This window comes from Amblyraja radiata, chromosome 14 (genome assembly GCF_010909765.2).
Source record: "Amblyraja radiata isolate CabotCenter1 chromosome 14, sAmbRad1.1.pri, whole genome shotgun sequence".
NCBI classification, from domain to species: Eukaryota; Metazoa; Chordata; class Chondrichthyes; order Rajiformes; family Rajidae; genus Amblyraja; species Amblyraja radiata.
Genome location: NC_045969.1, coordinates 59,710,010 through 59,737,859, shown reverse-complemented (window position 1 = coordinate 59,737,859; position 27,850 = coordinate 59,710,010). Strand labels below are relative to the sequence as shown.

General features: G+C 46.2%; 1 protein-coding gene across 1 annotated transcript in view; it reads left to right on the top strand.

The window, feature by feature from the left end:
* Positions 1–5,052: 5,052 nt before the first annotated feature.
* Positions 5,053–27,850, top strand: part of LOC116980854 (tyrosine-protein phosphatase non-receptor type substrate 1-like) — a 171,901-nt gene continuing 149,103 nt past the window's right edge. Inside the window, exons 1-4 of the mRNA XM_033033474.1 lie at positions 5,053–5,211; positions 7,863–8,162; positions 17,087–17,188; positions 17,812–17,879. Coding sequence (XP_032889365.1) covers positions 5,115–5,211; positions 7,863–8,162; positions 17,087–17,188; positions 17,812–17,879 — 567 coding nt within the window. The 5' untranslated portion in view covers positions 5,053–5,114. The remainder of the gene's footprint in view (positions 5,212–7,862; positions 8,163–17,086; positions 17,189–17,811; positions 17,880–27,850) is intronic.

Below are 27,850 nucleotides of genomic sequence, written 5' to 3'. Positions count from 1 at the left end.
AGAGAGGGAAGGGAGGGAGATTGAGAGAAGAGAGGGAGAGAGAGAGAGATCAAGAGAAGAGAGGGGAGAGAGAGATCGAGAGAAGAGAGGGAGAAGGGGGGTGAGGGAGAAGGGGGGAGTGGGAGAAGGGGAAAAGGGGGGTGAGGGAGAAGGGGGGAGAAGGAGAAGGGGGGAGAGGGAGAAGGGGAGAGGGAGAAGGGGGGAGAGGGAGAAGGGGAGAGGGAGAAGGGGGGAGAGGGAGAAGGGGGGAGAGGGAGAAGGGGGGAGAGGGAGAAGGGGGAGAGGGAGTGGAACGATAGCACATTATAACAAAAAATCTCCTGGTCACTGGGCTAATGTGTCCCGCGGGCCATATTTTGGAGATCAATCCCTTACAAGAACAAAACCAAAAACGTACAGAAGTGTTAAAATTGTCTTTATTATAGTGGTAAGTAAAGATCTATTAAAAATAAGTCTACTAACTTTCTAATGTACCGACAAACCTAGTTTCCCAATGGCCATTGATGGGAGAACAGAAAATAACATTTTCACCACAGAATATCGACAAAAAATAATAATAATATTTTCTTACCTTTCTTTTTTATCGGGGAACCTAAAGAATGACAGGTCTGGTCGTTTAGGTTTACGATTAGAACAATTGATAGCGGAGCAGTGAGATGAAGATTTACATGAGGACGCCATGACAGTGTGGGGGAAGCCCAAAAAAATGCTCAATAAAATGGCGTCGACAATCACACACGTGATACTACGCGTTTTTCGAGGAGTGGTCTATCTTGCTCCTCTATGATCTTTGGTCGGAAGTCAGACGGGAGCTGTGCTCACAGCCAGCACAGAGAAGCAGTGCTAAACCCAGCTCAATTTTGCCTGTCCTGTCAGGTTAACCTGCAGCCCTGCCTGGACTTGCGGGAAATATGGCCCAGGCTTACAGCCAGCACGGAGAAGCAGCGCTGGTGTCCCGTCAGTTCAGGCAGGGCTGTAGGTTAACCCAGCGAGACAGGCAGAGTTGAGCTGCATTTAACGCTGGATTGAGCCTCCGAAGCGCGGCCGCCAATAAATTGTGCCCTCCCCCCCCCCCGTCCCCTCCATATTTTGATAGCGATTTCCGTGCCTGGTTGGGGGGGGGGGGTAGAGGGGTATGTGCGGTTAGGTGTTATGGAGGGAGGGAGGGAGTGACAAAGGGTAGTGGAAATGAGAGGGTGGGATTGGATAGGAGAGGGGAAAAATGAGGGAGGGTGAAGAGGAGGAAGAGTGCTGGGGGATAAGGAGAAATGAGCCGTGCCTGCGAAGTTGGGGGCTATGGGTGAGTGGTGGAATGTTGCATTGGGGAACAGGTTGCGTTGGCAGATCAGGCCTCCCATGTGACAGGGACCCAATGGGTTTCACTTGGTCTAGTCTCCCTAAAGTTCAGGCCCACGAGTCCTGGCAACATCCTCCTAAATATTTTCATTCTTTCCAGCTTAATGGTATCCCTTCCTTCTGCAAGATGATCAAAACTGAGTAGACAGTAGTAGTCTTACATAACTGAGTAGATCCATAGTAGTGGAGTTTTGAGATACAGCGTGGAAGCTAAGCCCCTGTCCCACTTAGGAGAACTAAGCAGCAAACTCTGGTGACCTTGCCCGCCATCCAAAAAAAATCAAGGTCGAGGTGAGCTGCAACCTCCTACCACCTCCCACGCATATGTTGAAAAACTTCCTCGACTATTAAGAAAACCGGCTTCGACTAGACCTGCGACAAAAAAATTATCGATTTTTATAACGGCAACCTATTTTTAGTCGAGGCCGGTTTTAAACATGATGTAAACATAGCAGCAACCTAGATGAAGCCTCGACCACTTAAGAAACACGTTTTCTCACAGAGAGTGGTGAGTCTGCGGAATTCTCTGCCTCAGAGGGTGGTGGAGGCAGGTTCTCTGGATGCTTTCAAGAGAGAGCTAGATAGGGCTCTTAAAAATAGCGGAGTCAGGGGATATGGGGAGAAGGCAGGAACGGGGTACTGATTGGGGACGATCAGCCATGATCACATTGAATGGCGGTGCTGGCTCGAAGGGCCATATAGCCTACTCCAGCACCTATTGTCTATTGACCATTAGGGAGAGTGACCAAAACGTCCGGTGACCTCATGTAAACCTCTGGTGTCGGGCAAGGTCACCAGAGGTTGCTGTTTAGGTCTCCTAAGTGGGACAGGAGCTTGGTGCTTCTGCCTCATCGACTCGCTACACGCTACGGATAATTTACACAGTTTAGCTTATTGTCACATGTCCCGAGTTATAGTGAAAAGCTTTTGTTGTGTGCTAACTTGTCAGCGGAAAGACGACACATGATTACAATCGAGCCAGTCACATTGTACAGTTACAAAACGTTTAGTACAAGATAAAGCCAGTAAAGTCCGATCAAACATAGTCTGAGGGCCAGTAAAGTCCAATCAAACCCACATGTCATTGGGATGTGGAAGGAAACAGGAACACCCGTGAAAAAACCCATGCGGTCACAGGGAGAACGTACCAACTCCACACAGTCAGCTCCCGAGGTCAGGATTAAACTCGGGTCTCTGGCGCTGTGAGGGAGCAGCTATACCAGCTGAGCCATTGGGCCGAATGGTATTTCTAACTAAACTCATGTTCTAAGTAAAGGCCATGTCCCACTTGGCCGTCATTTACGCCTCATTTACACATCATATGTAAAATAGGTCGATGCGTCGTGACGCATGGGTAGCGTGTAGATAGCGCAGGACGGGCGCATGGAGGAGTGTGGAGTTGTGCGAGGTATCTCGCGTGCCACCTGCGTATCCCGTACACACGCTGACGCATTGGCGTCGCACACTGCTTCCCGACGTCTCACGTGTATTGCGTGGTGACGCATGGTTACGTCAGTCGACCACAATGAGAAAATAATTACGCCATAAGCATCAATGCTTTCAGAGTAACACCTTAATAAATATTTTTGAAACATCCTTAGTTAAGGATGTTTCAAAAGTTAACATCCAGGTAAGGATTGCAAATTTTATATCCTAAAAGAACACTAGTAACCAAATTCGTTTTTTTTTAAATAACCACCAACAATTTTACTAACACCATTAAAAAAAAATTTGCAAACTAATTCTTAAGCTGGGTTCAAACCCTCAAACTGCTATAATGGAATACAATGTTGTGTTTGTTGGGAGTATTTCAGAAACTTTAAAAGTAAATGAATTTTTCCAGCAAACAATAATTTTCACTTAACAAATGATGTCAATACGCTGACTAATTCTACTTGCAGAGCAGATAAAATATTTGAAGATGCATAATGACGGGTGATAACACGCGCGACCGTCGCGCGTCAGTCACTACTGGCCTGTCGCATAAATGACGGACAAGTGGGACAGGTCCTTTAATAAACGAGACTTACTGCATGTCCGTGTAAGTGCCGTAGAAGAGATACGTGTCGGGCCGAATGAATGAAGACACAAAGTGCTGGAGTAACTCAGCGGCTCGGGCAGCATGTCTGGAGAATGTGGAAGGTGATGTTTCGTGTTGGGTCCTATATTCATGTTCTCTGCAGATGCTGCCTGAGCCGCTGAGTTACTCCAGCACTTTGTGCCTCTTTTCTTGTAAACCAGCATCTTCATTTCCTCGTTTTCACAAATGTACGAAGAGTTGTTTCACTGAACTACCGTCCAATCTGCGGTCGATCTCACGCACAGCAGCGCAGAAAAACTGGCAGCGGTTGTGAATTCTGCAGAATGACCAGCGGCTCCGTGTGATCCGTGTCTCGGCACTTCCTTCACCAAAATGTCATTGTTTACACAATTCATCTCCACACTCTGCCTCTTTCTCCCAGGTAAGTCATTCATGTTCACCCTTGCCAACCTGTTCACGTTGTCTTCCTATAACTTGTTTCTTTCTATGCCTGTTGCATTAATGTTTGTTGTTTATTTGCCGTATTTTAGAAACTTCTTGTGTAATTTATGTTCAATTTGTTTTTGAATATGTGTTTGTTTCAGTGTATGTGCATGTGATGCTGTTGCAAGCAAGATTTTTTATTCAGACACAAAAGCAGAAATTGAACATGTAGTTACAATAAGAATAAAGGGGAGACCATTACAGACTAAGGTGAGAAACAGCGTTTTCACCCAGAGAGTTGTGAATTTGTGGAATTCCCTGCCACAGAGGACAGTGGAGACCAAGTCACTGCATGGATTTAAGAGATAGAGCTCTAGGGGTTAGTGGAGTCAAGGGACATGGGGAGAAGGCAGGCACGGATTATTGATTGGGGACGATCAGCCATGATCACAAGGAATGGCGGTGCTGGCTCGAAGGGCCGAATGGCCTCCTTCTGCACATATTTTCTATGTTTCTATGTCAGAAACTTAACAAGACTAAATTTAAGCGAGGGGTTCCGACCCGAAGCGTCACTCGTCATTTTTCTCCAGAGTTGCTGCCTGACCCGCTGAGTAACTCCAGCACCTTGTGTCTATCTTAAACATACGCGACACAAGGAACTGTAGATGCAGGAAATGCAGTTAATGTAAGTTTACATGAGGACATTAACGCAAATAAATGTAAGAGACACAAGAAGTGCAGATGCTGGAATCTTGAACAAAACACAGTGCTGGAGTAACTCAGCGGATCAGGCAGCATCTCTGGAGAACATGGACAGATGACGTTTCGCGTCGCGACCTTTCTTCAGATATGTTCTCCAGAGATGCTACTAGCGTCTCCAGCACTTTGTGTCTGTCTTCGATATAGATCAGCATCTGCAGTTCCTTCCTACACAAGTGGTTACAGGTGAGAGAGGGGGGGTTTAATTGCGCCTGGACCTCACTGTCCTTGTGCCCATGATAGTAAACTCGAGTTACTCGGAAGACGTCATTAACTATGTTCACTTTCCGTGCCAGGGTCCGCTGTCGGTGTGAGGGTGAACCAGTCTCCCGCTGCTCTGACGCTTCTCCGAGGGCAGACAGCTATGTTCAACTGCTCCCTGCTACCCGGAGAGGGGGAGGTAGTTTCAATGAGGCAATACTGGATTCGGACGAAAGACAACCCGGAGCTCAGGGACAACAAGGTCGAGAGTTTTCTGAAGACAGGCGACCGACTGTCCGTGTCTCCGGGCTCGCTGGTCATTCGGGAGGTGACTATGCACGATGCAGACATTTACCATTGTGTGGTACTGATTGGTGATACATTGCCCTGGAAAACGATTATAGGAAACGGAACCACATTACATATCCAAGGTAATTAATACAGAACATACAACAAGAACAGGCCCTCCAGCCCACAGTGTTCGTGCGGCCCATGAGGCCAAGTTAAACTAACTTGTATATTTAGTGCGTCTATCCAAAAGCCTCTTAAACTCTACGATCGTATCTGCCTCCACAGTCACCCCGAGATCTGATGCGGTGGGGTTGGTGAATCACACGAATCCCAAGTTCCCCAAACCGAAACGCCGCCAGTCCATTCTCTCCACAGATGCGTCCTTAACCGCTGAGTTCCTCCAGCATTTTGTGTTTTGCTTAAGACTGCAGCGCCTGCAGTTCCATGTCTCTACTTCCATTTAATTCCTGCATTTCATCTCTCTCTATTAATGCTCATTTTCCCGCACAAACCAGCCCAGTCTGACAAAAGGTCCCGAACTTAAACGTCACCTATCCATGATTTCCAGAGATGCTGCCTAACGCGCTGAGTTACTCCAGCGCTTTGGTAAAAAAAAACCTCGCATCTGCAGTTCCTCCTGTCTCACTAATGATACAAAATAGATACTGAAAACAACCTCAACCTCGGTCGCAGTGTTTATATCCCCAACAGTTCTAGTGCTGGCATTTGATTCTCTTGATTTCCTTACAAGGAGGGAGTGTGGAAACAAAAGCCTCTTTGTTTCTCTCAGTTGTTTCTAGATACCCTCTTGACCTGACCGGCTGAAGGAGTCTTGTCTTTGTCGATAACCAAATGTGCGGCAGATGCATCATGTATATGTGTGAAAATGAACACAACTAAATAGAAGCGACAGAATCAAGGAGAGCAGCAGTGAGAGAGGGCAGACTCAAAGTGATGGAGTAACAGCGGGTCAGGCAGCATCTCTGGAGATCATGGATAGGTGACGTCTCAGTACGGGGCCCTCCCTACTACAAACTGCGAGAGAGGTTATTACAGAACTGCTGTCGGAGAGAGGAGGATAACTTCTTCAAAGAAGGCATACCTTGAGGAATTTCACAGTGGAACAGTCAAATGTAGACACTGGTTTATACCACTCAGCGGGTCAGGCAGCACCTCTGGAGATCATGGAGAGGTGACGTTTAAGGTCAGGGCCCTTCGTCAGCCTGGGTTAGTTTGTGCCTCAACGTGCACATTAATAGAGAGAAATAACATGCGGGAAGGGAAATAAATAGAAGTGGAGACAGGGAACTGCAGGCGCTGGAATCTGAAGCAAAACACAAAGTAACGGGGAACTCGGCGGTTAAGGTAGCATTCGTGGAGGTTTGGGGTTGGGGAACTTGGGACGTGTGTGAGGTCCCCAGCCCACCGCATCAGCGGACAGTGGGAATGGTCGCACACACTCCTAACGCTTCATTTAAGGGAGGCAGCTACAATGCAAACGTGCGGCCGCTCTCCCGTCGCCCACGGGCTGGCGAGAGGGAGCCCGACCCGACCAGACTCTGCTAAATAATTCTGGCAACGTGAATCCATCTTCTGACCAATCTGGGCCCAGACAGTAGCAGTTGTAAAAGAAAAGAAAGAAAATGCTGGAGCTACTCATCGGGTCGGTCCGTATCTGTGTGGGGGAGAATTTATCGATTCACACTGAAGGCTTCCAGCCGAAACCCTGACCATGGAACCGGAGGTGCTGGTTAAAACAAAGACGCAAAGAGCTGGAGTAACTCATCGAGTCAGGCAGCATCTCTGGAGAACATGGACCGTCATTCTCTTCCCACGAATCAGGCCTGTCCGGCTGAAAATGTATATGTTCTGTTTTAGATGTCCATCATCTGCTTGGATTTAGTTTACCGTCTACATATTCACTTCCATTTCATGCATTAAAATACACAAAGTGCTGGAGGAACTCAGCGGGTCCGGCAGCATCTGAATGGACCAGGCGGCGATTCAGACCGAAGAAGGGTCCCGATCCGAAACGCCGCCTGTCCATCCCCCCCGCAGATGTACCTGGCTCGCTGAGTTCCTCCAGCACTTTGTGTTGGACAATAGACAATAGGTGCAGGAGTGGGCCATTTGGCCCTTCGAGCTGGCACCGCCATTCACTGTGATCATGGCTGATCATCCACAATCAGTATCCCGTTCCTGCTTTCTCCCCATATCCATGGACTCCGCTATCTTTAAGAGCTCTATAACTCTCTCTTGAAAGCATCCAGAGAATTGGCCTCCACTGCCTTCTGCGGCAGAGAATTCCACAGATTCACAACTCTCTGGGAGAAATGTTTTTCCTCATCTCCATTCTAAATGGCTTACTCCTTATTCTTAAAAAATCCAGCATCTCCAATTCCTTGTGTCTCCAATTCCATTTCATTCGCTTCCTGTATTTTTCTCTCTTATTGTGCATTTTGAGACACAGACTGAAGAGATGTAGTCTGTAGAAGTAACCCGACCCGAAGCATCACATATCATCCATGAAGAGTTACTCCAGCACTTCGTGTCTCGTCAGCTATCCATGTTCTCCAGAGATGCCGCCTGACCCTCTGAGTTACTCCAGTACTTGTGCCTTTCTTTGGTATAAACCAGCGTTTGCAGCTCCTCTTTATTCCGCTAATAATCCATTGAATGACTTGGTTGCTCCTTAAGCAGGTGCACGGCGTGCCGTGTTATCATAGTTGCTCCATGCATGACTGAGAGCGACAGGAAGATTCACAGCGTGTTATTTTCCTACTTTACGCAGCGAAGCCAGACATCTCCCTGACCCTGGATCCCGGGGTAGAAGGCCCAGAGACGCGGAGCCTGACTTGTGTGGCCGCCGGATTCTTCCCGAGGGAGCTGAACATGTCCTGGGCTGTCGTGGGCCAGTTGTCCTATGAAACAGAAGCGGGGCCGCTGAGGGAGAACGGGGATGGAAGCTTCAACGTGAGCTCCAGGCTGCGGCTCACCGACCCTCGGCTAGAGGCGGGCATGGTCGTCACCTGCCTGGTTCAGCACCTCACGGGGACGGGCTCGGTGAGCGAACGTTTCCCTCCCATCCCAAGTAAGTGGCTTGAATGAACGTGGCAGCCAGCGTCCTCCAATTACTGAAGATACACAGAGTGCTGGAGTAACTCAGCGGCTCAGTTACTGCCGAGTTACTCCAACATGTTGTGTCTATCTGCGGTGCCATCTGCAGTTCCATCCTACACATGTCCAAGGTAGCAAGGTTTAATAGTACATGTGTACAAATTTGTTAAACGTAGCCGCAATGAACTGCAGATTCTAGATTACAAAAAAAGACACAAAGTGTTGAAGTAACTCAGTAGCATCTCTGGAGAACGATGAACGCAATTCATAAACCCGATCAAAAGTGTATAAGATCACTCAATGTGTACATTATCAACTGCAAATATGCTTTTAGACTTTCAGACTTTAGAGTTTACGCGGAAAAAGGCATTTCGGCCGATCAGCGATCACCTCATACACTGGGTAGACAAGAAAAATGCTGGAGGAACTCAGCGGGTGAGGCCGCATCTATGTAGAGAAGGATATGCGACGTTTCGGGTCGAGACCCTTCTTCTTAAACACATCATACACTAACACTATCCTGCGCATTGGGGACAATTTACAATTTTACCGAAGCCAATTAACCTACAAACTCGTACGTCTTTGGAGTGTGGGAGGAAACCGGAGCACCCGGAAAAAACCCACGGAGGTCACGGGAAGAACGTACAAACTCCGCACATCCAACACCCGGAGTCAGGATTGAACCCGCGTCTGCTGCGCTGTAAAGCAGCAACTCAAGTACAGTTCATCTGTGCATCGATATATATATATATATATTTGAGTTGCTGCCTTATATATTATATATATGTATGTATATATACATCGATGATATCAGCTCAATATATACATCTTCATTATTATTTGAAACATTTACCGTTACAATACGACGTAAGTGCTTTATCATATAAATATATTATATACATCTTGACCTGATAAAGAACTTGCGCCGTATTTTAACGGTAAATGTCTCAAATAATAATGGAAGTTGAAGAAAGATGTATAAAATTGATACTCGAGAAACTGCAGATGCTGGAATCTTGAGCAACACACAAAGTGCTGGAGGAACTCAGCATCTGTGGAGGGAATGGACATGCGTCGTTTCGGGTCGGGACCTTTCAGCCCACAGAAGCTGCCTGACCCACTGAGTTCCCCCAGCACTTTGTGTTTTGCTCAAGATTCCAGCATCTGCGGTTCCTTGTGTCTGCAAATTTCATATTGTTTAATTAATTTAATGTATCCTGCGTTCATCGATGCACAGATGAAATCTCGACAAAAAGGGTTTAGGTAAATATATAAACTATAATGAAACGCAGCGGGTCAAGCAGCATCTGTCGAGGGAATGAACAGACGACGTTTCAGACTGACGAAGGTTCCCGATCCAAACATCGCCTGTGCTTTCCCTCCACAGATGCTGCCTGACCCGCTGAGTACCTCCAACACGTTATGTTTTGCTCAAGATTCCAGCATCTGCAGTTCCTGTATCTCCATAAACTATACACAATACTTAATTATTAACACTTCAATTTCGCTCCCGGTGCCCCACCGGTTATAGTGTTGCTGTTAAATCAACTTGGTTTCCTTACAAGGACAGTGGAATATAGTGGAACGGTGGGAAAAGGGCCCAAAGTGCTGGAGTAACTCTGCGGGTCAGGCAGCATCTCTGGAGAACATGGATAGGTGATGTTTCGGGTCAGGACCCTTCTTCAGACTGAATATTATATTATGAAATATTGTAATGTATACAACTCCTATGAAGGCAGCGTTGTGATGTTGCTAAATTTTCGAATGATACAAAGACAGATAGGAACGTTGATTGTGGATAGAATATATGAACAAGAAAATAGATGTGAAGTGTAGCATAATGTGGGAGAAAAAAAGCAAAATTGTATATTTTGATGAGAAAACAGAAGCTTGTTGCTGTATCTCAGTCCACGTAACAATAAACTAAACTAAACTAAAACAAAAAAGTTAAAAATACTGACACAGGTTTCGACCTGAAACATTGAATCTGATTTTCTCTTCACAAATGCCGCATGATCTTATGAGCATTTAAAGTTTTTATTGAGGGTGGTGTGAGCTGGATCATGCTGCCAGTGGTGGTGGGGGAGGTAGATGCGATATGTGGTGTTAGAGGTTAGAGGTTTTGATAGGCACATGGATTTGCAGGGAATGGAGGGATATGGATGATATGCAAACAGAGATTAGTTTAACTTGGCATCATGTTCTTCATGGACATTGTGGGCTGAAGGACCTGTTCCTGTATTGTTATATGTTCTACTTTAGAGTAGTTTACTTGTTTTCATTGGTCTATCTTTGGTATAAACCAGCATCAGCATTTCTTTCCTACATTCTCTTTCTATCTATCTGTCTGAAAAAGGGTTGCGACCCGAAATGTCACCTACAGTATTTATTTTCTTTAGAGATGCTGACTGAACCGCTGAGTTACTACAGCAATTTGTGTCTATCTTCCACTATTGCCACTTTTCCCCCAGGAATATCACCCTGGAAAAAAATCCCCTGCAACCACAAGAGATGCAACACCTGTCCCTATACCATCTCCCTCGACTCCGTCCCGGGATCCCGGTAGTCCTTTCAGGTTAGGCAGAGGTTCACTTGCATCTCCTCCAACCTCACCTACTGTATCCGTTGTTCAAGATGTGGACTCTTATATATCGGCGAGACCAAATGTAGACTGGGCAATCATTTCGCTGAACACCTTCACTCAGTCCGCCTGGCCCTACCTGATCTCCCAGTTGCTAAACACATTTAATTCTCCTTCTCATTCCCGCTCTAACCTTTCTGTTCTAGGCCTCCTCCATTGTCAAAGTGAGGTTAAATGGAAATTGGAGGAATGGCCCTATTTATTCTCGGTGATGGAAAATTTTCAACTGGGTGAGAAGTTTTGCACATAGATTAAGCTTTTATACACTAACCCAACAGCTAGAATAATGATAAATCAAATGTTATCAACAAAATTTGATTTATCTAAAGGTTTCAGACAAGGATGCCCGTTATCTCCATTATTATTCACCCTTGCTATTGAACCACGAGCAGAAAGTGTTCGAGCACATCCAGAAATATATGGGTATAATACTAAAAATACAGTTAATAAAATCTCTCTATATGCAGACGATGTATTACTATATATTACAAACCCAGAAATCAGCATTCCAAACTTGTTAAATCTTATAACTCAATTTGGTTTATTTTCGGGATATAGAATTAATTGGAATAAAAGTGAGATTATGCCAAGTTATACATATTGCAACAATCACCTTTCAGAATAGTCAAGGAAAAATGTAAATACCTAGGAATTTATGTGACCATGAAATATATATAATAATAATAATAATAATTAAACTTTATTTATAAAGCGCTTTAAACAACTTTAAACAAGTTGCCACAAAGTGCTGTACATGAGAACTCATGGACAAAAAGTTATTACAAACCATTAAAAACCGTAAAACGAAGGACTAAAAACAGTAAAAATTAAAAGACATTAAAAGCACTAAGAACAGGAGCATATACTTCTTTATTTAAATCAAATTTCATGCCTTTACTTAATAAATTGCATAAGAATATTCAATATTGGAAAACACTACTCATTTCAATGCTCGGTAGATTTAACGCTATAAAAATGATTTTCCTTCTGCAATTGCTATACTTTTTTCAATCAATTCCTATATATCTCCCAAAATATTTCTTTAAATAAGTTGACTCTATAGTGACAAGTTTTATTTTGAATTATAAGAACCATAGAATAAGCAAAAAACACTTATGCAAATCCAAGACCAAAGGAGGATTAGTTTTACCAAATTTTTTATTTTACTTTTGGGCAGTCAATGTCAAAAATATGAATTTTTGGTTGGAAGATATGGATCAACAACCAGACTGGTTAAAGATGGAAAAGGAAGACTGTTTGCCTTTTGAAAGTGGTCCGATTCTGTTAGCTCCCACAAAATTGAATTAAAAAATCTATAGTGAAAACCCTATAATCTATAGTGGTACAGGGTATTCGAATTTGGAAACAACTAAAAAAGACATTAAAATTAGATAATTTATCACTTTCTCTCCCCATTGCAAATAATCCCTCATTTAAACCCTCAGTGTTGGATAAAGGTTTTGCACAATGGAAAAATCATGGAATTAAAAAGATGGGAAATCTTTATAGAAATTGTATTTTCCTCTCGTTTCAGGGGTTACAACAGAATTACGGATTACATTCAAATAATTTTTTACATATTTACAACTTAAAGATTATGTTAAATCACATACACGAGAATACAGAACCAGAGAACCAGAGATTCTAGATGAATGTTTGAATAAACACCTTAACACAGTCAAATTAATATCTCACATTTATAATACTTTTATAGACAGTGAGAATCCGCCGACGGAATTATACAGAGCAGCATGGGAAAAGGAATTAGCTCAACCTAAAACGAAAGATATTTGGGACGAAAGCCTACAACATATACACCAATGTTCGTTAAAAACCAGACATTCTTTAATACAATTTAAAGTACTACATAGACTGCATTATTCTAAAACAAAATTAAATAGAATGTTTCCTAATATCTCTCCTATCTGTGATAAATGTCAATACCACGTGGCTAATTCAACCCATACTTTTGTAAACAGTAGTAAAATTAAAAATTACTGGATGGATATTTTTAAAATAATCTCTGTAGACGTCAATATCCAAATGGATCCCGATCCTAAATTAATAATATTGGGCATATCAGAACAATACCTAAACCTCACAATAAACCAAATAAATTTCCTTGATTACAGTATAATAATTGGGAAAAAATTGATATTAAAATTTTGGAAAATCCCAACAACCCCCACAATCAAGATGTGGATTATGGAGATCTCGGAGACCTTACATTTGGAAAAAATTAGATTTGTCTTAATTGACAAACCAGAATTATTTACTAGAATATGGTCTCCATTTATAGATTACTGGAAGGGGTAGATCGGACCGGTGCGGAGGCCGGACTGAAGCCTGAACCCAGAACTAGATGAATAGTTATGTTCTCTGACCTACGGACCTATCCCCCAAGTTATATTATTGATGGTTTATCCTATTTTTCTAATTTCCTTCTTTCTTCCTTTATTTTTCCTATCTATAAATATAAATAAATAATTAGAGGCAATGTTAATATGTAACCGATAAAGGAGGATCCCAGCTACTTTGGTAACTGGCTCCCTGGAAACCTGGATATTTAATATGTAACCGTTAAACAAAGTATGTACTGGTTTGGATTATGATATGCAGATGCCTCTAATAAAAATGTATTTAAAAAAAAAGGAAATTGGAGGAACAACATCTCATATTTCGCTTGGGCAGCTTACAACCCAGGGGTATGAATATTGATTTGTCTAACTTCAAGTAACCCTTGAATTCCCTCTCTCTCCGTCCCTCCCCATCCAAGTCACAGCAGCTTTTTGTTCTCACCTAGCTACAGCTAACAATGACCTGTTTCTTTTATCATCAATACTTTTTTGCATATCTTTCATTCAGTTGTTCTATATCTCTCTACATCATTGTCAATATCTCTTGTTTCCCTTTCCCTTGACTTTCAGTCTGAAGAAGTCTTGACTCAAAACGTCACCCATTCCTTCTCTCCAGAGATGCTGCCTGTCCCACTGAGTTACTTCAGCATTTTGTGTCTATCTTCGATTTGAACCAGCATCTGTAGTTCCTTCCTATGAAATTCTGCTCCTCTCTATCGCCTAACGGGCCGGTTCAAGCTGTTGCCGCGGGAGCTCCGGAAAACAGGCACCAGCCTGTGACCTGCGAGCTCCCGACGATGTCGTCCACTGGCCCGTGGCCGAGCCCCGGACTCAGGTCGTCTCCGCCAGAACGCCGCCTCAGCTACCGGAGCGCCGTCCCAGCCTCGAGTCGTGCCGCTACCACTGCGCCGGGCCGCCTCAGCCCCGCGCCGGGCCGCCTCAGCCACCGGAGTGCCGTCCCAGCCCCGAGCCTGGGCCACCCTCACGGGAGCGCCATCCCACCGGAGCATCGAGTCGTGCCGCTGCCACCGGAGCATCTCAGCCCCCCGCCGGGATGCCCTCACCGGAGCGCCGAGTCACTGGAGCGCCCGAACGGCGTCACAGCTCGAAGACGGCCAGCCTCGCGTTGGTGAGTCCTGGCTGGCTCTACCTCCGGAGCCTCAAGGTCGGTCGCAGGTTGGAGGCCGCCAGCTCCGCCATTAGGCCTCAGCGCAGACGGAGGCAGAGAAGGGGGATATGACAAGAAAAAGTCGCATTCCCCCCGAAGGGAGAGACAGAAAGCCCTGTTTCAGCCCCCCCCCCCCCCCCCCCCCCCCCCACACATAACACAACCTAATAACCAAAAAAAACAACACAAAAAAGTAAAAACAGACTGACTGCAGGAGAGCCGTTCAACAGCGCCGCCACTTCCGGAGCCTGACCTGCTGCATATTTCCAGCATTTTCTTTCTTTTCTTTAATTTAAATTTTTTTTTTTTATTGTTGTTGATTGGTTACTTTACTTACTAACCAATGTAGTGCTTTATTATTATATGGCAGGAGACAGCGTTTATAACAATTACAGCACGGAAACAGGCCATCTCGACCCCTCTAGTCCGTGCCGAACACAATCCTCTGTGACTTGGGAGATCTTGGTTTCATAGTAAATGATTTACTGAAGCCAGTAAGCAGATATAGCAAATCAACGTGAAAGCTGTATAGTGGAAATGTCAAGGACTAGAGGACATAGCTTCAAGGTGAGAGAGGCAAAGTTTAAAGGAGATGTACGGGACAAGTTGTTTTACACAGAGGGTGGTGAGTGCCTGGAACATGTTGCTAGTAGTGGTGGTGGAGGCTGATATGATAGTGGCATTTAAGAGATGTTTAGAAAGGCATATGGATATGCAGGGAATGGAGGGATATGATTCACGTGCAGGCAGAGAAGATTGGTTTAACTTGGCTCCATGTTTGTCACAGACATTGCAGGCTGAATGGCCTGTACTATGTTCTAAACTCTATGAGGTTGGCAGATTCTGTGCACAACACATTCCAAGACAGACCATTACATAAAAGATTCACTGTTGATTTTGCATAATGATTTTTCCTTGTTCTTTGGTTTATAAGGGGGAAAGTTTAACAAAGATGTGCAGGGTGAGTTCTTATACACAGAGGGTGGTGGGATCCTGGAACACGCTGCCAGGGGTGGTAGTGGAGGCAGATATGATAGTGGTGTTTAAGAGTCTTTTAGGAAGCAGTTACGCAGCTGATTTTCCAATAAACCTGGGATGTCCTGGGATGTCAGGACTTTCATATGAAGAAAGACTGGATAGACTCGGATTGTACTCGCTAGAATTTAGGAGATTGAGGGGGGATCTTATAGAAACTTACAAAATTCTTAAGGGGTTGGACAGGCTAGATGCAGGAAGATTGTTCCCGATGTTGGGGAAGTCCAGGACAATGGGTCACAGCTTAAGGATAGAGGGGAACTCCTTTAGGACCGAGATGAGAAAAACATTTTTCACACAGAGAGTGGTGAAACTGTGGAATTCTCTGCCACAGAAGGTAGTCGAGGCCAGTTCATTGGCTATGTTTAAGAGGGAGTTAGATGTGGTCCTTGTGGCTAAAGGGATCAAGGGGTATGGAGAGAAGGCAGGTACAGGATACTGAGTTGGATGATCAGCCATGATCATATTAAATGGCGGTGCAGGCTCGAAGGGCCAAATGGCCTACTCCTGCACCTATTTTCTATGTTTCTATGTTTCTATGTAAACCCTAGTGGTTTGAGAAATGTTTCACTTCTCATAAACAGCTCGGTAATTTACAACACTTATTGAGTCCACACCCAAGATTAGAAGTTGTTCAGCCACAGCCATACAATGATGTCTGCCTTCTGCTTGTTGTGCTTCTTGTGCGTGATGGTGGAAAAATTGGTGTAAACAGGGCTGCAACGTGAATGCTCTTTCCTTGACCCCATTTACACGTTATCTTGCGGTCATTTATAACACAAGGAACCAATCTTTACCCCAGTAACAGTAAACTTAGTGAATAGTAAGAATGTTGATCTATGAATAGAATAATGTAGGTTTTCTCCTCTGAAAGGCCTGTCTCATTTCTTTAAGTATAGATATTTGTAGAAATAGAATATTAAGTGATAATCAAGGAGTATCTATAGTAACATTGACTTCTCTAACTTCAAGTAGCCCTTGCTTTCCCTCTCTCTCCATCACCTCCCTCTTCCCAGTTCTCCTACCAGTCTTACTCTCTCTGACTACATTTTATCTCTGTACTGCCCACTTACCTGACATCAGTCTGAAGAAGAGTCCCAACCAGAAAAGTCACCCATTCCTTCTCTCCAGAGATGCTGTCTGTTCCGCTGAGTTACTCCAACAGTTTGTGTTTGCCTTCGATTTAAACCACCATCTGCAGTTCTTTCCTACACATATCTACATTACAGACATATTGGTAATATTTACCATAGAATTCCTGCAGAAAAAAATCCTATTGACATATTTCACAAGAGCAATATATCGGAAATATTAGATTTTAATATATTTCTGTTTCAATTGTCTGTGCGGAGATTACATGTTTTAGCTGTGACCGCGTGGGTTTCCTCCGGGTGCTCCGGTTTCCTTGCACGTCCAAAAGACATAAAGGTTTGTAGTTCAATTGGTCCCTGCACATTGCCTCTAGTGTGTAGAGAGAGTAAACGGATGATCGATAGTCAACGTGGACTCTGCGGATCGAAGCACCAGGTTCTATTCTGTGTCTCTAAACAAAATTAAACTAAACGACATACATGATTAATGTTTCATGTAACAATGCATTTAATTTATTTAATGTAATGTAACATGCAATAGTCATGATTATATTTGCTATTCATTGTAGCATTATTTTGATTCACATTTCAATTGTGATTTTCAAGGATCCTCCAAGTATCATTTCATTCGACTGAGTCTGATCCTAATAGTACCAATATGGGTCTGGATTGTGTATAATTATCACAGTAAATTGAAGAAAGGAAAAGGTAATGTATACATTGTACATTTTATTTTGTAATTTAACTAAAAACTGAGTATATAAAAGTGAATATTGTCTTTAGCTCCCAGAGAGATTAAAATCATTTAAACAAAATTAGGGTGACAGCTTGTAGAGCTGCTGCCTCACAGCGCTAGAGAACCGGGTTAGAAACATAGAAACATAGACAATAGGTGCAGGAGTGGGCCATTCAGCCCTTCGAGCCAGCACCGCCATTCAATGTGATCATGATTGATCATCTAAAATCAGTACCCCGTTCTTGCTTTTTCACCATATCCCTTGATTCCTTTAACCCTAAGAAATAAATCTAACTCTCTCTTGAATCCTGACTACGGGTGCTGACTTTGTGTAGAGTTTGCATGTTCTCCCTGTGACCACTTGGATTTCCTCAGAGTGCTTTGTTTTTCTCCCACATCCCAAAGATGTGTGGGTTTGTAGGTTAATAGACCCTCTGTAAATTGCCCCTAGTGTGCAGGGAGTGGATGAGAAAATGGGATAATGTAGAACTAGTCCGAACAGGTGATCGATGGTCGGCGTAGACTCGGTGGGCTGAATGGCCTGTTTCTGTCCTGTATCTCTGAAATACACTAAATCTTCATGATATTTTTATAGAATCATCTGTCCATGACACAACTGTTGATATTCAAAGCATGAGAAACCGAAATAACTCAGTAAATGAGGTGAGTAATTTAGTTTGATATTTACCCTTATGTTGCGTACACAATGTTCTAATATACACTGCGGTATTGTCCGCTTATATGAACAAATTCATCAGCACTATTGGATGTAATGGACTTTGTGGTTTTGCAGATAATGAAGATGATTGTGAAAGATTGTAGCAGGATTGGCCAGGTGGGCAGAGGAATGGTTGATGGAATTTATTACAGAGAAGTGTGAGGTGTTGTATTTTGGGATGTCAAACAAGGGCATTACCTACACAGTAAATGGTAGGCATCTTTGCAATATGTAGAGTAGAGGCATCTACCTGGGACTCGACCATGGTTCGTTGAAGGTCGAGTCGCAGGTAGATAAGGTGGTCGAAAAGGCTTTTGGCACTTTGGCCTTCATCAGTCAGAGTATTGAGTATAGAAGTTAGGAGGTCATGTTGTAGTTGTATAAGACGTTGGTGAGACGGCATTTAGAATAATGTGTTCAGTTTTGGGCACTATGTTAGAGGAAAGATATTGTCAAGTTTGAAAGGTTTCATAAAATATTTACGAGGATGTTGCCAGGACTAGAGGGTGTGAGCTATAGGTAGAGATTGAGTAGGCTGGGTCCCTATTCCATGGAGCGCAGGAGGATGATGGAAGATCTTATAGAGGTATAAATAATCATGAGAGGAATAGATCGGGTAGATGCACAGAGTCTCTTGCCCAAAGTAGGGGAATCGAGGACCAGAGGACATAGGTTCAAGGTGAAGGGGAAAAGATTTAATAGGAACCCGAAGGGTATCTTTTACAAACAAAGGATGGTGGATGTATGGAACAAGCTGCCAGATCAGGTAGTTGATGCTATCCCATCGTTTAAGAAACAGTTAGACAGGTACATGGATAGGGCGGGTTTGGAGGGTTATGGACCAAGCGCAGGCAAGTGGGACTAGTGTAGCTGGGATATTGTTGGCCGGTGTGGGCGAGTTGGGCCGAAGGGCCTGTTTCCACACCTCTCTATGTCTCTATAACACAAGACATTCGGCAGCACGGTGGCGGAGTGGGAGTGTTGCTGCCTCTCATAGCTGAGTCGCACGTTGAGAGATAACACAAGAGGTACCCCAGTTAAAACTCGTGGTAATAATGTACGATTAATGTACCGAACTCGTGGACGCAACTTAGAGACTCGTGGCGCTAACGGTAGGTACTGGTGAAACTTGTCAACTCTTGCAAAAAATCAAACATGTTTAAAATTTTCCACGAGTCAATTTTACTCTTGTGGTTAAGAATTGAAACATTTTAACTCTTTGTAAGAACGTAGTGGCCCGTGCGTTTACCTTAGTGTATCGTGAGTCTACCGTGGGAACTCTTTAACTCAACGGGCAGGCAGCAGCAGATTGTGGCTCCCTTCAGTTTCCCAGCGACAATCACCTGAAATAACGCGAGAGAGATCATGCACTGTTGTAGGTCTCCTTTGCACGTCGGTGTTTCTGTCTTTCTCCACTCATTGTTGGCCCTCTCTGTCACCACCCCCACCTACACCCCTCTGCTTCCCGGCCATGTGTGTGACCCCTTCCCTCCCCTCTCCAGCTCCCCGCGCATTGCACCGGCGTGGGGGCTTTGCACTGTCTTCTCGTCGGCGATGCCAGCAGGGTTGGTGCCAGTCGCCCCGGGGCAGTCGCTCCCTTCAGTTTCCCAGGGGGTCGGGATGGGACTGGAGTTGGGAGGGAAAGGTGGGGGGGGGGGGGTTAGGTGAGCAGGAGAGTGAGGTTGTTTGCATTTGCAGAGGGAGGGGGCAAGGGCGGTACAGTTCCCAGTCTCAGCTCCTGCCCAGGGGGGTGGCCGGAGACGTCAGGACCAACGGGACACCGACCCCCAGCCCACTGCAAGCACGGAGAACCCAGAGACCCACAGCCAACAGCAACTCCAGCCCAGTCCCGCTCCAACTCCAGAGGAACCCGCTCCCCGTAGGGTCAGAAGCTGATGGTGTGCAAGGTACGTCTTGTTCTTGGGGTGGCGGATGAGGGGGCGCAGCTCGGGCAATGGGCGAACTGCCACTTGTCGCCGTAGCAGCCCATCGGGAGCGGGTTCCTCTGGAGTTGGAGCGGGGCTGGGCTGGAGTTGCTGTTGGCTGTGGGTCTCTGGGATCTCCGTGCTTGCAGTGGGCCTGGTGGGCCTGGGGCTCGGTGTCCCGTTGGTCCTGACGTCTCAGCCCCCCCCCCCCCCCCCGGCAGGCGCTGAGACTGGGAACTGTACCGCCCTTGCCCCCTCCCTCTGCAACTGCAAACAACCCCACTCTCCTGCTCACCTAACCCCCCCCCCCCCCCACACACACCTTTCCCTCCCAACTCCAGTCCCGTCCCGACCCCCTGGGAAACTGAAGGGAGCGACTGCCACTTACCTGCTGGCATCGCCGACGTGAAGATAGTGCAAAGCCCCCTCGCCAGTGCAATGGGCGGGGAGCTGGAGAGAGGAGGGAGGAGGTCACACACATGGCCGGGAAGCAGATGGGTGTAGGTGGAGGTGGTGATAGATAGGGCCAACAATGAGTGGAGAAAGACAGAAACACCGACGTGCAAAGGAGACCTACAACAGTGCATGATCTCTCTCGCGTTATGGCAGTTGTTCCTGACGCTAAAGCCTTGGGATCGTTGCCCTTCGTGTTGGCGTGGACGGGGAGGGGGGTATTGTGCTGTTTGATCGCCCCCTGCTATCCCAGGGACAGGGAGACACAGCGGCTTTTGAGACTGGTGGGCAATCACGTCCAAAGTGTCTGCCCACACAGTCAGTACACCTCTCCTACACTTGTCTCCCGCACTAAGATCATCCCGCAGAGAATGATCCCAGCCTAACCCAAGAGCCGTGTGACCCCAGACAGATTAATGACCCCCCCCCCCCTCCCCCCAGCCTCTCTCCACCTCAACTCACGCCTGGGCACCAAAGCAGCTCAGGAGGCGAACCCTGAGCTCCGTCTCCCAACAATCTGATGCGCACATCCGTCCACATTCAAAGATCTCCCGTTTCCCCGCAGTGTGCAGACATGGCAGTAAATTCAATTAAAACATATCAAACCTGTGTGTTTCAAACAAATTATAAGTATAACTGCTCTGGCACTGGATGGCGCGCATTTTCCCTTTTGTAGGTCACATCAATAGACGCGGCCGCGCTGAATTCTATCTTTAGAACAAAGCCACAGGATGGAGAGGTCTTCTTTATCACTGTTGCTTATTAAAACATAACACTGTTGCTTATTAAAACAAACCTTCAATCAGGATTGGCTCAAGAGTTACTCGGGAGACTAACTTGGAACATCGCAGAAATGACAAGTAAACGGCAAACTTGTCATACCCGTGGAAACTCGGTTAAACTCTTGATCATACACTTGCAATCACGTACACAACCACGAGTCTTTCACTCGGGGTACCTCTTGTGTCAACTCGCAACGTGAGACTCGGATTTCACAGCGCCAGAGACCAGGGTTCGATCTTGACTACGGGGACTGTCTGCACGGAGTTTGTACATTCTCCATGTGAACTCGTGGGTTTTCTCCGGGTGCTCCCGTTTCCTCTCATTCTCCAAATTGGCTTCTGTAAAATCTATCACTAGTGTGTGGGATAGTGCTAGTGCAGGGGTTAATCACTGTTCGGCACGGACTCGGTGGGCCGAAGGGCCTGTTTCCGCACTGTTTCTCTAAAGTCTAGTGCATCTGCAGTTCCTTGTGTCAGCAAACCCGAATTGTCACTGTCCTTTTTCAATCGAGAGAATTTTTCAATGCATTTAACTTGTTTGTTTACTTGTTCAAAAGGGAACTGCAGATGCTGGAATATCGAAGGTACACAAAATTGCTGGAGGAACTCAGCGGGTGCAGCAGCATCTATGGAGCGAAGGAAATAGGCGACGTTTCGGGCCGAAACCCTTCTTCAGACTGATAGGGGATGGGGAAAGAAAGAAGGACAAAGGGAGGAGGAGGAGGAGCCCGAGGGCGGGCGGATGGGAGGAGACAGCTAGAGGGTGAAGGAAGGGGAGGGGGGGAGGGGACAGCACGGGCTAGCCAAATTGGGAGAACTCAATGTTGATGCCAAGGGGACGCAAGGACCCCAGACGGAATATGAGGTGCTGTTCCTCCAATTTCCGCTGTTGCTCACTCTGGCAATGGAGGAGACCCAGGACAGAGAGGTCGGATTGGGAATGGGAGGGGGAGTTGAAGTGCTGAGCCACCGGGAGGTCAGGTAGGTTATTGCGGACTGAGCGGAGGTGTTCGGCGAAACGGTCGCCCAACCTACGCTTGGTCTCACCGATGTAAATCAGCTGACATCTAGAGCAGCGGATGCAGTAGATGAGGTTGGAGGAGATACAGGTGAACCTTTGTCGCACCTGGAACGACTGCTTGGGACCTTGAATGGAGTCGAGGGGGGAGGTGAAGGGACAGGTGTTGCATTTCTTGCGGTTGCAACGGAAAGTGCCCGGGGAGGGGGTGGTGCGGGAGGGAAGGGAAGAATTGACGAGGGAGTTGCGGAGGGAGCGGTCTTTGCGGAAGGCAGACATGGGGGGAGATGGGAAGATGTGGCGAGTGGTGGGGTCACGTTGGAGGTGGCGGAAATGGCGGAGGATTATGTGTTGTATTTGCCGGCTGGTGGGGTGAAAGGTGAGGACCAGAGGGACTCTGCCCTTGTTGCGTGTGCGGGGATGGGGAGAGAGAGCAGTGTTACGGGGTATGGATGAGACCCTGGTGTGAGCCTCATCTATGGTGGCGGAGGGGAATCCCCTCCGCCACCATCCATACCCCGTAACACTGCTCTCTCTCCCCATCCCCGCACACGCAACAAGGGCAGAGTCCCTCTGGTCCTCACCTTTCACCCCACCAGCCGGCAAATACAACACATAATCCTCCGCCATTTCCGCCACCTCCAACGTGACCCCACCACTCGCCACATCTTCCCATCTCCCCCCATGTCTGCCTTCCGCAAAGACCGCTCCCTCCGCAACTCCCTCGTCAATTCTTCACTTCCCTCCCGCACCACCCCCTCCCCGGGCACTTTCCGTTGCAACCGCAAGAAATGCAACACCTGTCCCTTCACCTCCCCCCTCGACTCCATTCAAGGTCCCAAGCAGTCGTTCCAGGTGCGACAAAGGTTCACCTGTATCTCCTCCAACCTCATCTACTGCATCCGCTGCTCTAGATGTCAGCTGATTTACATCGGTGAGACCAAGCGTAGGTTGGGCGACCGTTTCGCCGAACACCTCCGCTCAGTCCGCAATAACCTACCTGACCTCCCGGTGGCTCAGCACTTCAACTCCCCCTCCCATTCCCAATCCGACCTCTCTGTCCTGGGTCTCCTCCATTGCCAGAGTGAGCAACAGCGGAAATTGGAGGAACAGCACCTCATATTCCGTCTGGGGTCCTTGCGTCCCCTTGGCATCAACATTGAGTTCTCCCAATTTGGCTAGCCCGTGCTGTCCCCTCCCCCCCTCCCCTTCCTTCACCCTCTAGCTGTCTCCTCCCATCCGCCCGCCCTCGGGCTCCTCCTCCTCCTCCCTTTGTCCTTCTTTCTTTCCCCATCCCCTATCAGTCTGAAGAAGGGTTTCGGCCCGAAACGTCGCCTATTTCCTTCGCTCCATAGATGCTGCTGCACCCGCTGAGTTCCTCCAGCAATTTTGTGTACCTTTGTTTGTTTACTTGTTTGCCGTTTGCTTCCATCAGCTGGAATTATACTGCCAACAAAGTGAGATCCTTATTCCAAAACACACTTCCTCTTCAAGGAGGCCTTGTGATCAACTGCATACCAGTCATTGGACATTGCTCGTGCAATGAGTTTCGTTGTTAATAACCAGTTGAAGAAGTGATGTTGCTACTAATATGCGTTGGATTCCATTCTCTTCAACTAAATCTACTATGCGTAAAATGACCTCAAGTGCCTGGTTTACTCATTATAGTGAATGCAGGGTCTTTTACCCATGATAGGGAAATCTGGCTGCGTTATTCAAGCATTTGGGTTTTTTTCCAAGCCACCATCTGCAGTTCCTTGCGTATTTATTAAAGAAGTTCGGTTCTGTGACTTTTTTGCGTAAGAAAGAACTTCAGAGGCTGGTAAAAAATCAAAGGTTTTGATCAGTCTGAAGAAGGATCTCGACCCCAAAACATCGCCCATTCCTTCTCTCCAGAGATGCTGCCTCACCGGCTGAGTTACTCCTGCATTTTGTGTCTATCTTCTGTTACATTTTTATTCTTCCACTCTGTGAAGACTTTAAGCTTGGAGTATAATTCCAGGGTCTCATTGCCCTCAATGTTATTTCTCACTTCTTCAAGTGTCTTCTTCAAGTGTCTCACTGGCACAGGGTGTTGCCCCCACTTGCCTCAAGACATCAACCATCGGTGCCCAAACAGTCAGCCACAGGGAGTCTCAACGATTTCCGCCCAGTGGCACTCACCCCTGTCATTGCTAAGTGCTTTGAGCGGCTGATCTTGGCTCACCTCAAAGCCAGCCTCCCCCCCACACTGGACCCCCATCAGTTTGCCTACCGGGCCAACAGGTCTACAGAGGACGCCATATCGGCGGCCCTACACTCTGCCCTGACCCACCTGGACAACAACAATTCCTACATCAGGTTGCTGTTCATTGATTTCAGCTCTGCCTTTAACACTGTCATGCCCGCCAGCTTGATCACCAAACTCAGCGGACTTGGCATCTCCACCTCCCTCTGCAACTGGACACTGGATTTCCTCACCAACAGACCACAGTCTGTTAGGGTCAACAACCTCACCTCCTCCACTATAACACTGAACTGTGCTCAGCCCTCTCCTCTACTCCCTCTTCACCTACGACTGCAACCCTAAGTACGGATCCAACGCCATCATTAAGTTTGCTGACGACACCACGGTGGTAGGACTGATCAGTGACAATGATGACTCAGCCTACAGATAGGAGGTCCAGCACCTGACAACCTGGTGTGCCAACAATAACCTCGTCCTCAACTCCAAGAAGACAAAGGAAATTATTGTCGACTTCAGGAAGGTCAGAGGAGGCAGTCATACCCCCATCCATATAAACGGGACTGAGGTGGAGCTCGTCTCCAGTTACAAATTCCTCGGGGTACACATCTCGGAGGATTTGTCCTGGTCCCTCAACACCTCCAAGCTGATCAAAAAAGGCACAACAGCGCCTTTACTTCCTGAGGAGGCTCAAGAAAGCCCACCTGTCCCCCCAGATCCTGACCAACTTCTACCGCTGGTGAGAGCATCCTGACCACCTGCTTCACGGTATGGTACAGCAGCTGCACTGTTGCGGACAGGAAGGCACTACAACGGGTGGTGAAAACCGCGGAGCATATCATCGGTGCCCCGCTCCCTGCCATGGATGCCCTCCACCGAAAACGGTGTCTGAGACGGGCTGGGAAGATCATTAAAGACCCCTCCCACCCCAACCATGGACTGTTTGCCCTCCTCCCATCAGGGAGACGGTACAGGAGCCACAGGTCTCGTACCAGCAGGATGAGGAACAGTTTCTACAATTATACCATCACATTGCTGAACTCGGAGCCCGCCGATAGATTTCTCCGGTCCCTCCGTCCCCATTGTTTAATTATTCTGCATTTTTGATTATTCTGTATCTTCTTTTTTTTTTCCTATATGCACTACTACTACGGACTGACGCAAAACTGCATTTCGTTGTACCCATACTTAGTATTTGTGCAATGACATTAAAGTTGAATTGAATTGAATTGAATTGAATATCCTAGCGTTGATGAAATGACATATCTTGACCAAGTCTGATTAGACTTTAGATACAGCGCGGAAACAGGACTTTTGGCCCACCGAGTCCGCACCGACCAGCAATCACCTTTTACACTAGCGCGATCCTACACACTAGGGACATTTTACAAATTTACCAAAGCCAATTAACCTACAAACCTGCATGTCTTTGGAGTGTGGGAGGAAACTGGAGCATCTGGAGATCCCACGCGATCAAGGGGAGAACATATAAACTTTGAACAGACAGCACGTGTAGTCAGTCGGGATTAAAACCGGGTATCTGCCGCTGTGAGGCAGCAACTCTACCGCTGCGCCAATGTGACCCCTAATCATGCACCTTTTTGCACATAACATTAGTTGCACTCCGCAGACTGACTTTCACCTCCGTATCATTTTACACACACATAGAGTTGGTCAGATACAGGTCACAATGGCAGATTATAGCAGGTACAGATATTCCCTACACACTAGGGGCAATTTACAGAAGACCACAAACCCGCACGTCTTTGGGACGTGGGAGGAAATTAGAGCATGGATGAATTAATTAACTCTGCCCGATATCTTTCCCTGGACTCCCCGTACTGAATGTGCAGCAGCTGAAAGTGATGGGGGTGGGGTTTCTCCTTAAACAGCTCAGTGAGTGGTCGGGTGAGTTTTTGCAGTTGGAGGTCACTTCAGTAAAATATGAACTGCAGGCGCAAAGTTCTCTGATTCTAGCAATATTCCACCGTCATATCACACTGTCCCCTGCCAACAACAATCCCATCAATACCAACATCGAGTCTGAAGAAGGGTTTCGGCCCGAAACGTCGCCTATTTCCTTCGCTCCATAGATGCTGCTGCACCCGCTGAGTTTCTCCAGCAATTTTGTGTACCTTCAATATTCCAGCATCTGCAGTTCCTTTTTGAACACTGAGGTCATTTGTTGCCGGCCCTGATTTGTCCCAGTATTTGCTTACTTCCATTGCCCCCCCCCCCCTCCCCCAGTCTGAAGAAGAGTCCCAATCTGAAACGTCACCTATCCACCACATAGACGTTGTCTGTCTCGTTGAGTTTGTGTCTATCTGATTCTAGCAAGCTTTGTTGTTGGGAAAACTGAATACAATGGACTGGCCATTGTTAAGATCAGAAAATGACCTAAAGACTCAACGGCCAGGCAGTATCTCTGCTGAATATGGATAGATGATTTTCCTCGACGGTGAAACTGATGAGAAGGTTGTTTGACCTTGTTAAGGGACAAGAGTGTTATCATTTGTTGTCATATACACCGACAACAGAACAATAACATTCTTATTTGCAGCAGCATAACAGGCCTGTAAACACAAGGCATACAAAGAATATATAGCAAACAAAAATGCAATCCATTAATAACTCCAATACCATTGCAAAAACCCACAAAGTGAGTAGTGCAACTAAGGACAGTTTAGTTGATGTTGTGCAGTGTTCAAGAGCCTGATGGTTGGTGGAAAGAAGCTGTTCCTGAACCTGGACATCGCTGTTCACATATTCCTGTACCTTCTTCCTGATGGCAGGAATGAAATGAAAGCATGGCCAGGGTGCTGTCTCTGATGTTATTGGTTGACTTTTTGAGGCAGCGCCTCCTGCAGATCCTTTCGATGTTGGGGCGGTCTGTTCCTGCGAGGGACTAGGCAGTGTCCACCACTCTTTGTAACCTGCTTCATTCCTGGGTGATGTTGACAATAATATCAGTGAAACAGATATTGCCCACAAGTGTCACATGCCCATCGATCACTGACTAGTCCATGGACACACACATCCACACTTTAGCTTTTGCCCATTTGGTGTTTACTAATCAAATTCGTTACTGATTTCACATGACTTTTCAATATAAATCAGGACCAGAGCCTCATTATAATTTATAAATTATAAATTATAAATCAGGAACAGAATACCTCATTAGATTCAGCTAAAAACAAAATGACCATAAGATCATCAGACATAGTAGCAGAATTAGGTCATTCAGCCCATCGAGTCTGCTCCGACATTCACTCATGGCTGATCTAATTTTCCCTCTCAACCAATTCTCCTGCCTTCTCCCCGTAATCTTTGACATCCGTACTTATCAAGAATCTATCATTCTCCGCTTTAAAATTATCCAATGTCTTGGCCTCTACCACTGACTGCGCTAATAAATTCCACAGATTCACCACCCTCTGGCTAAATAAATCCTTTCATCTACGTTCTATTGTTATCCAAAATGTTCTAAAGTTCTAAAATTCCTCCGCTTCTCCAA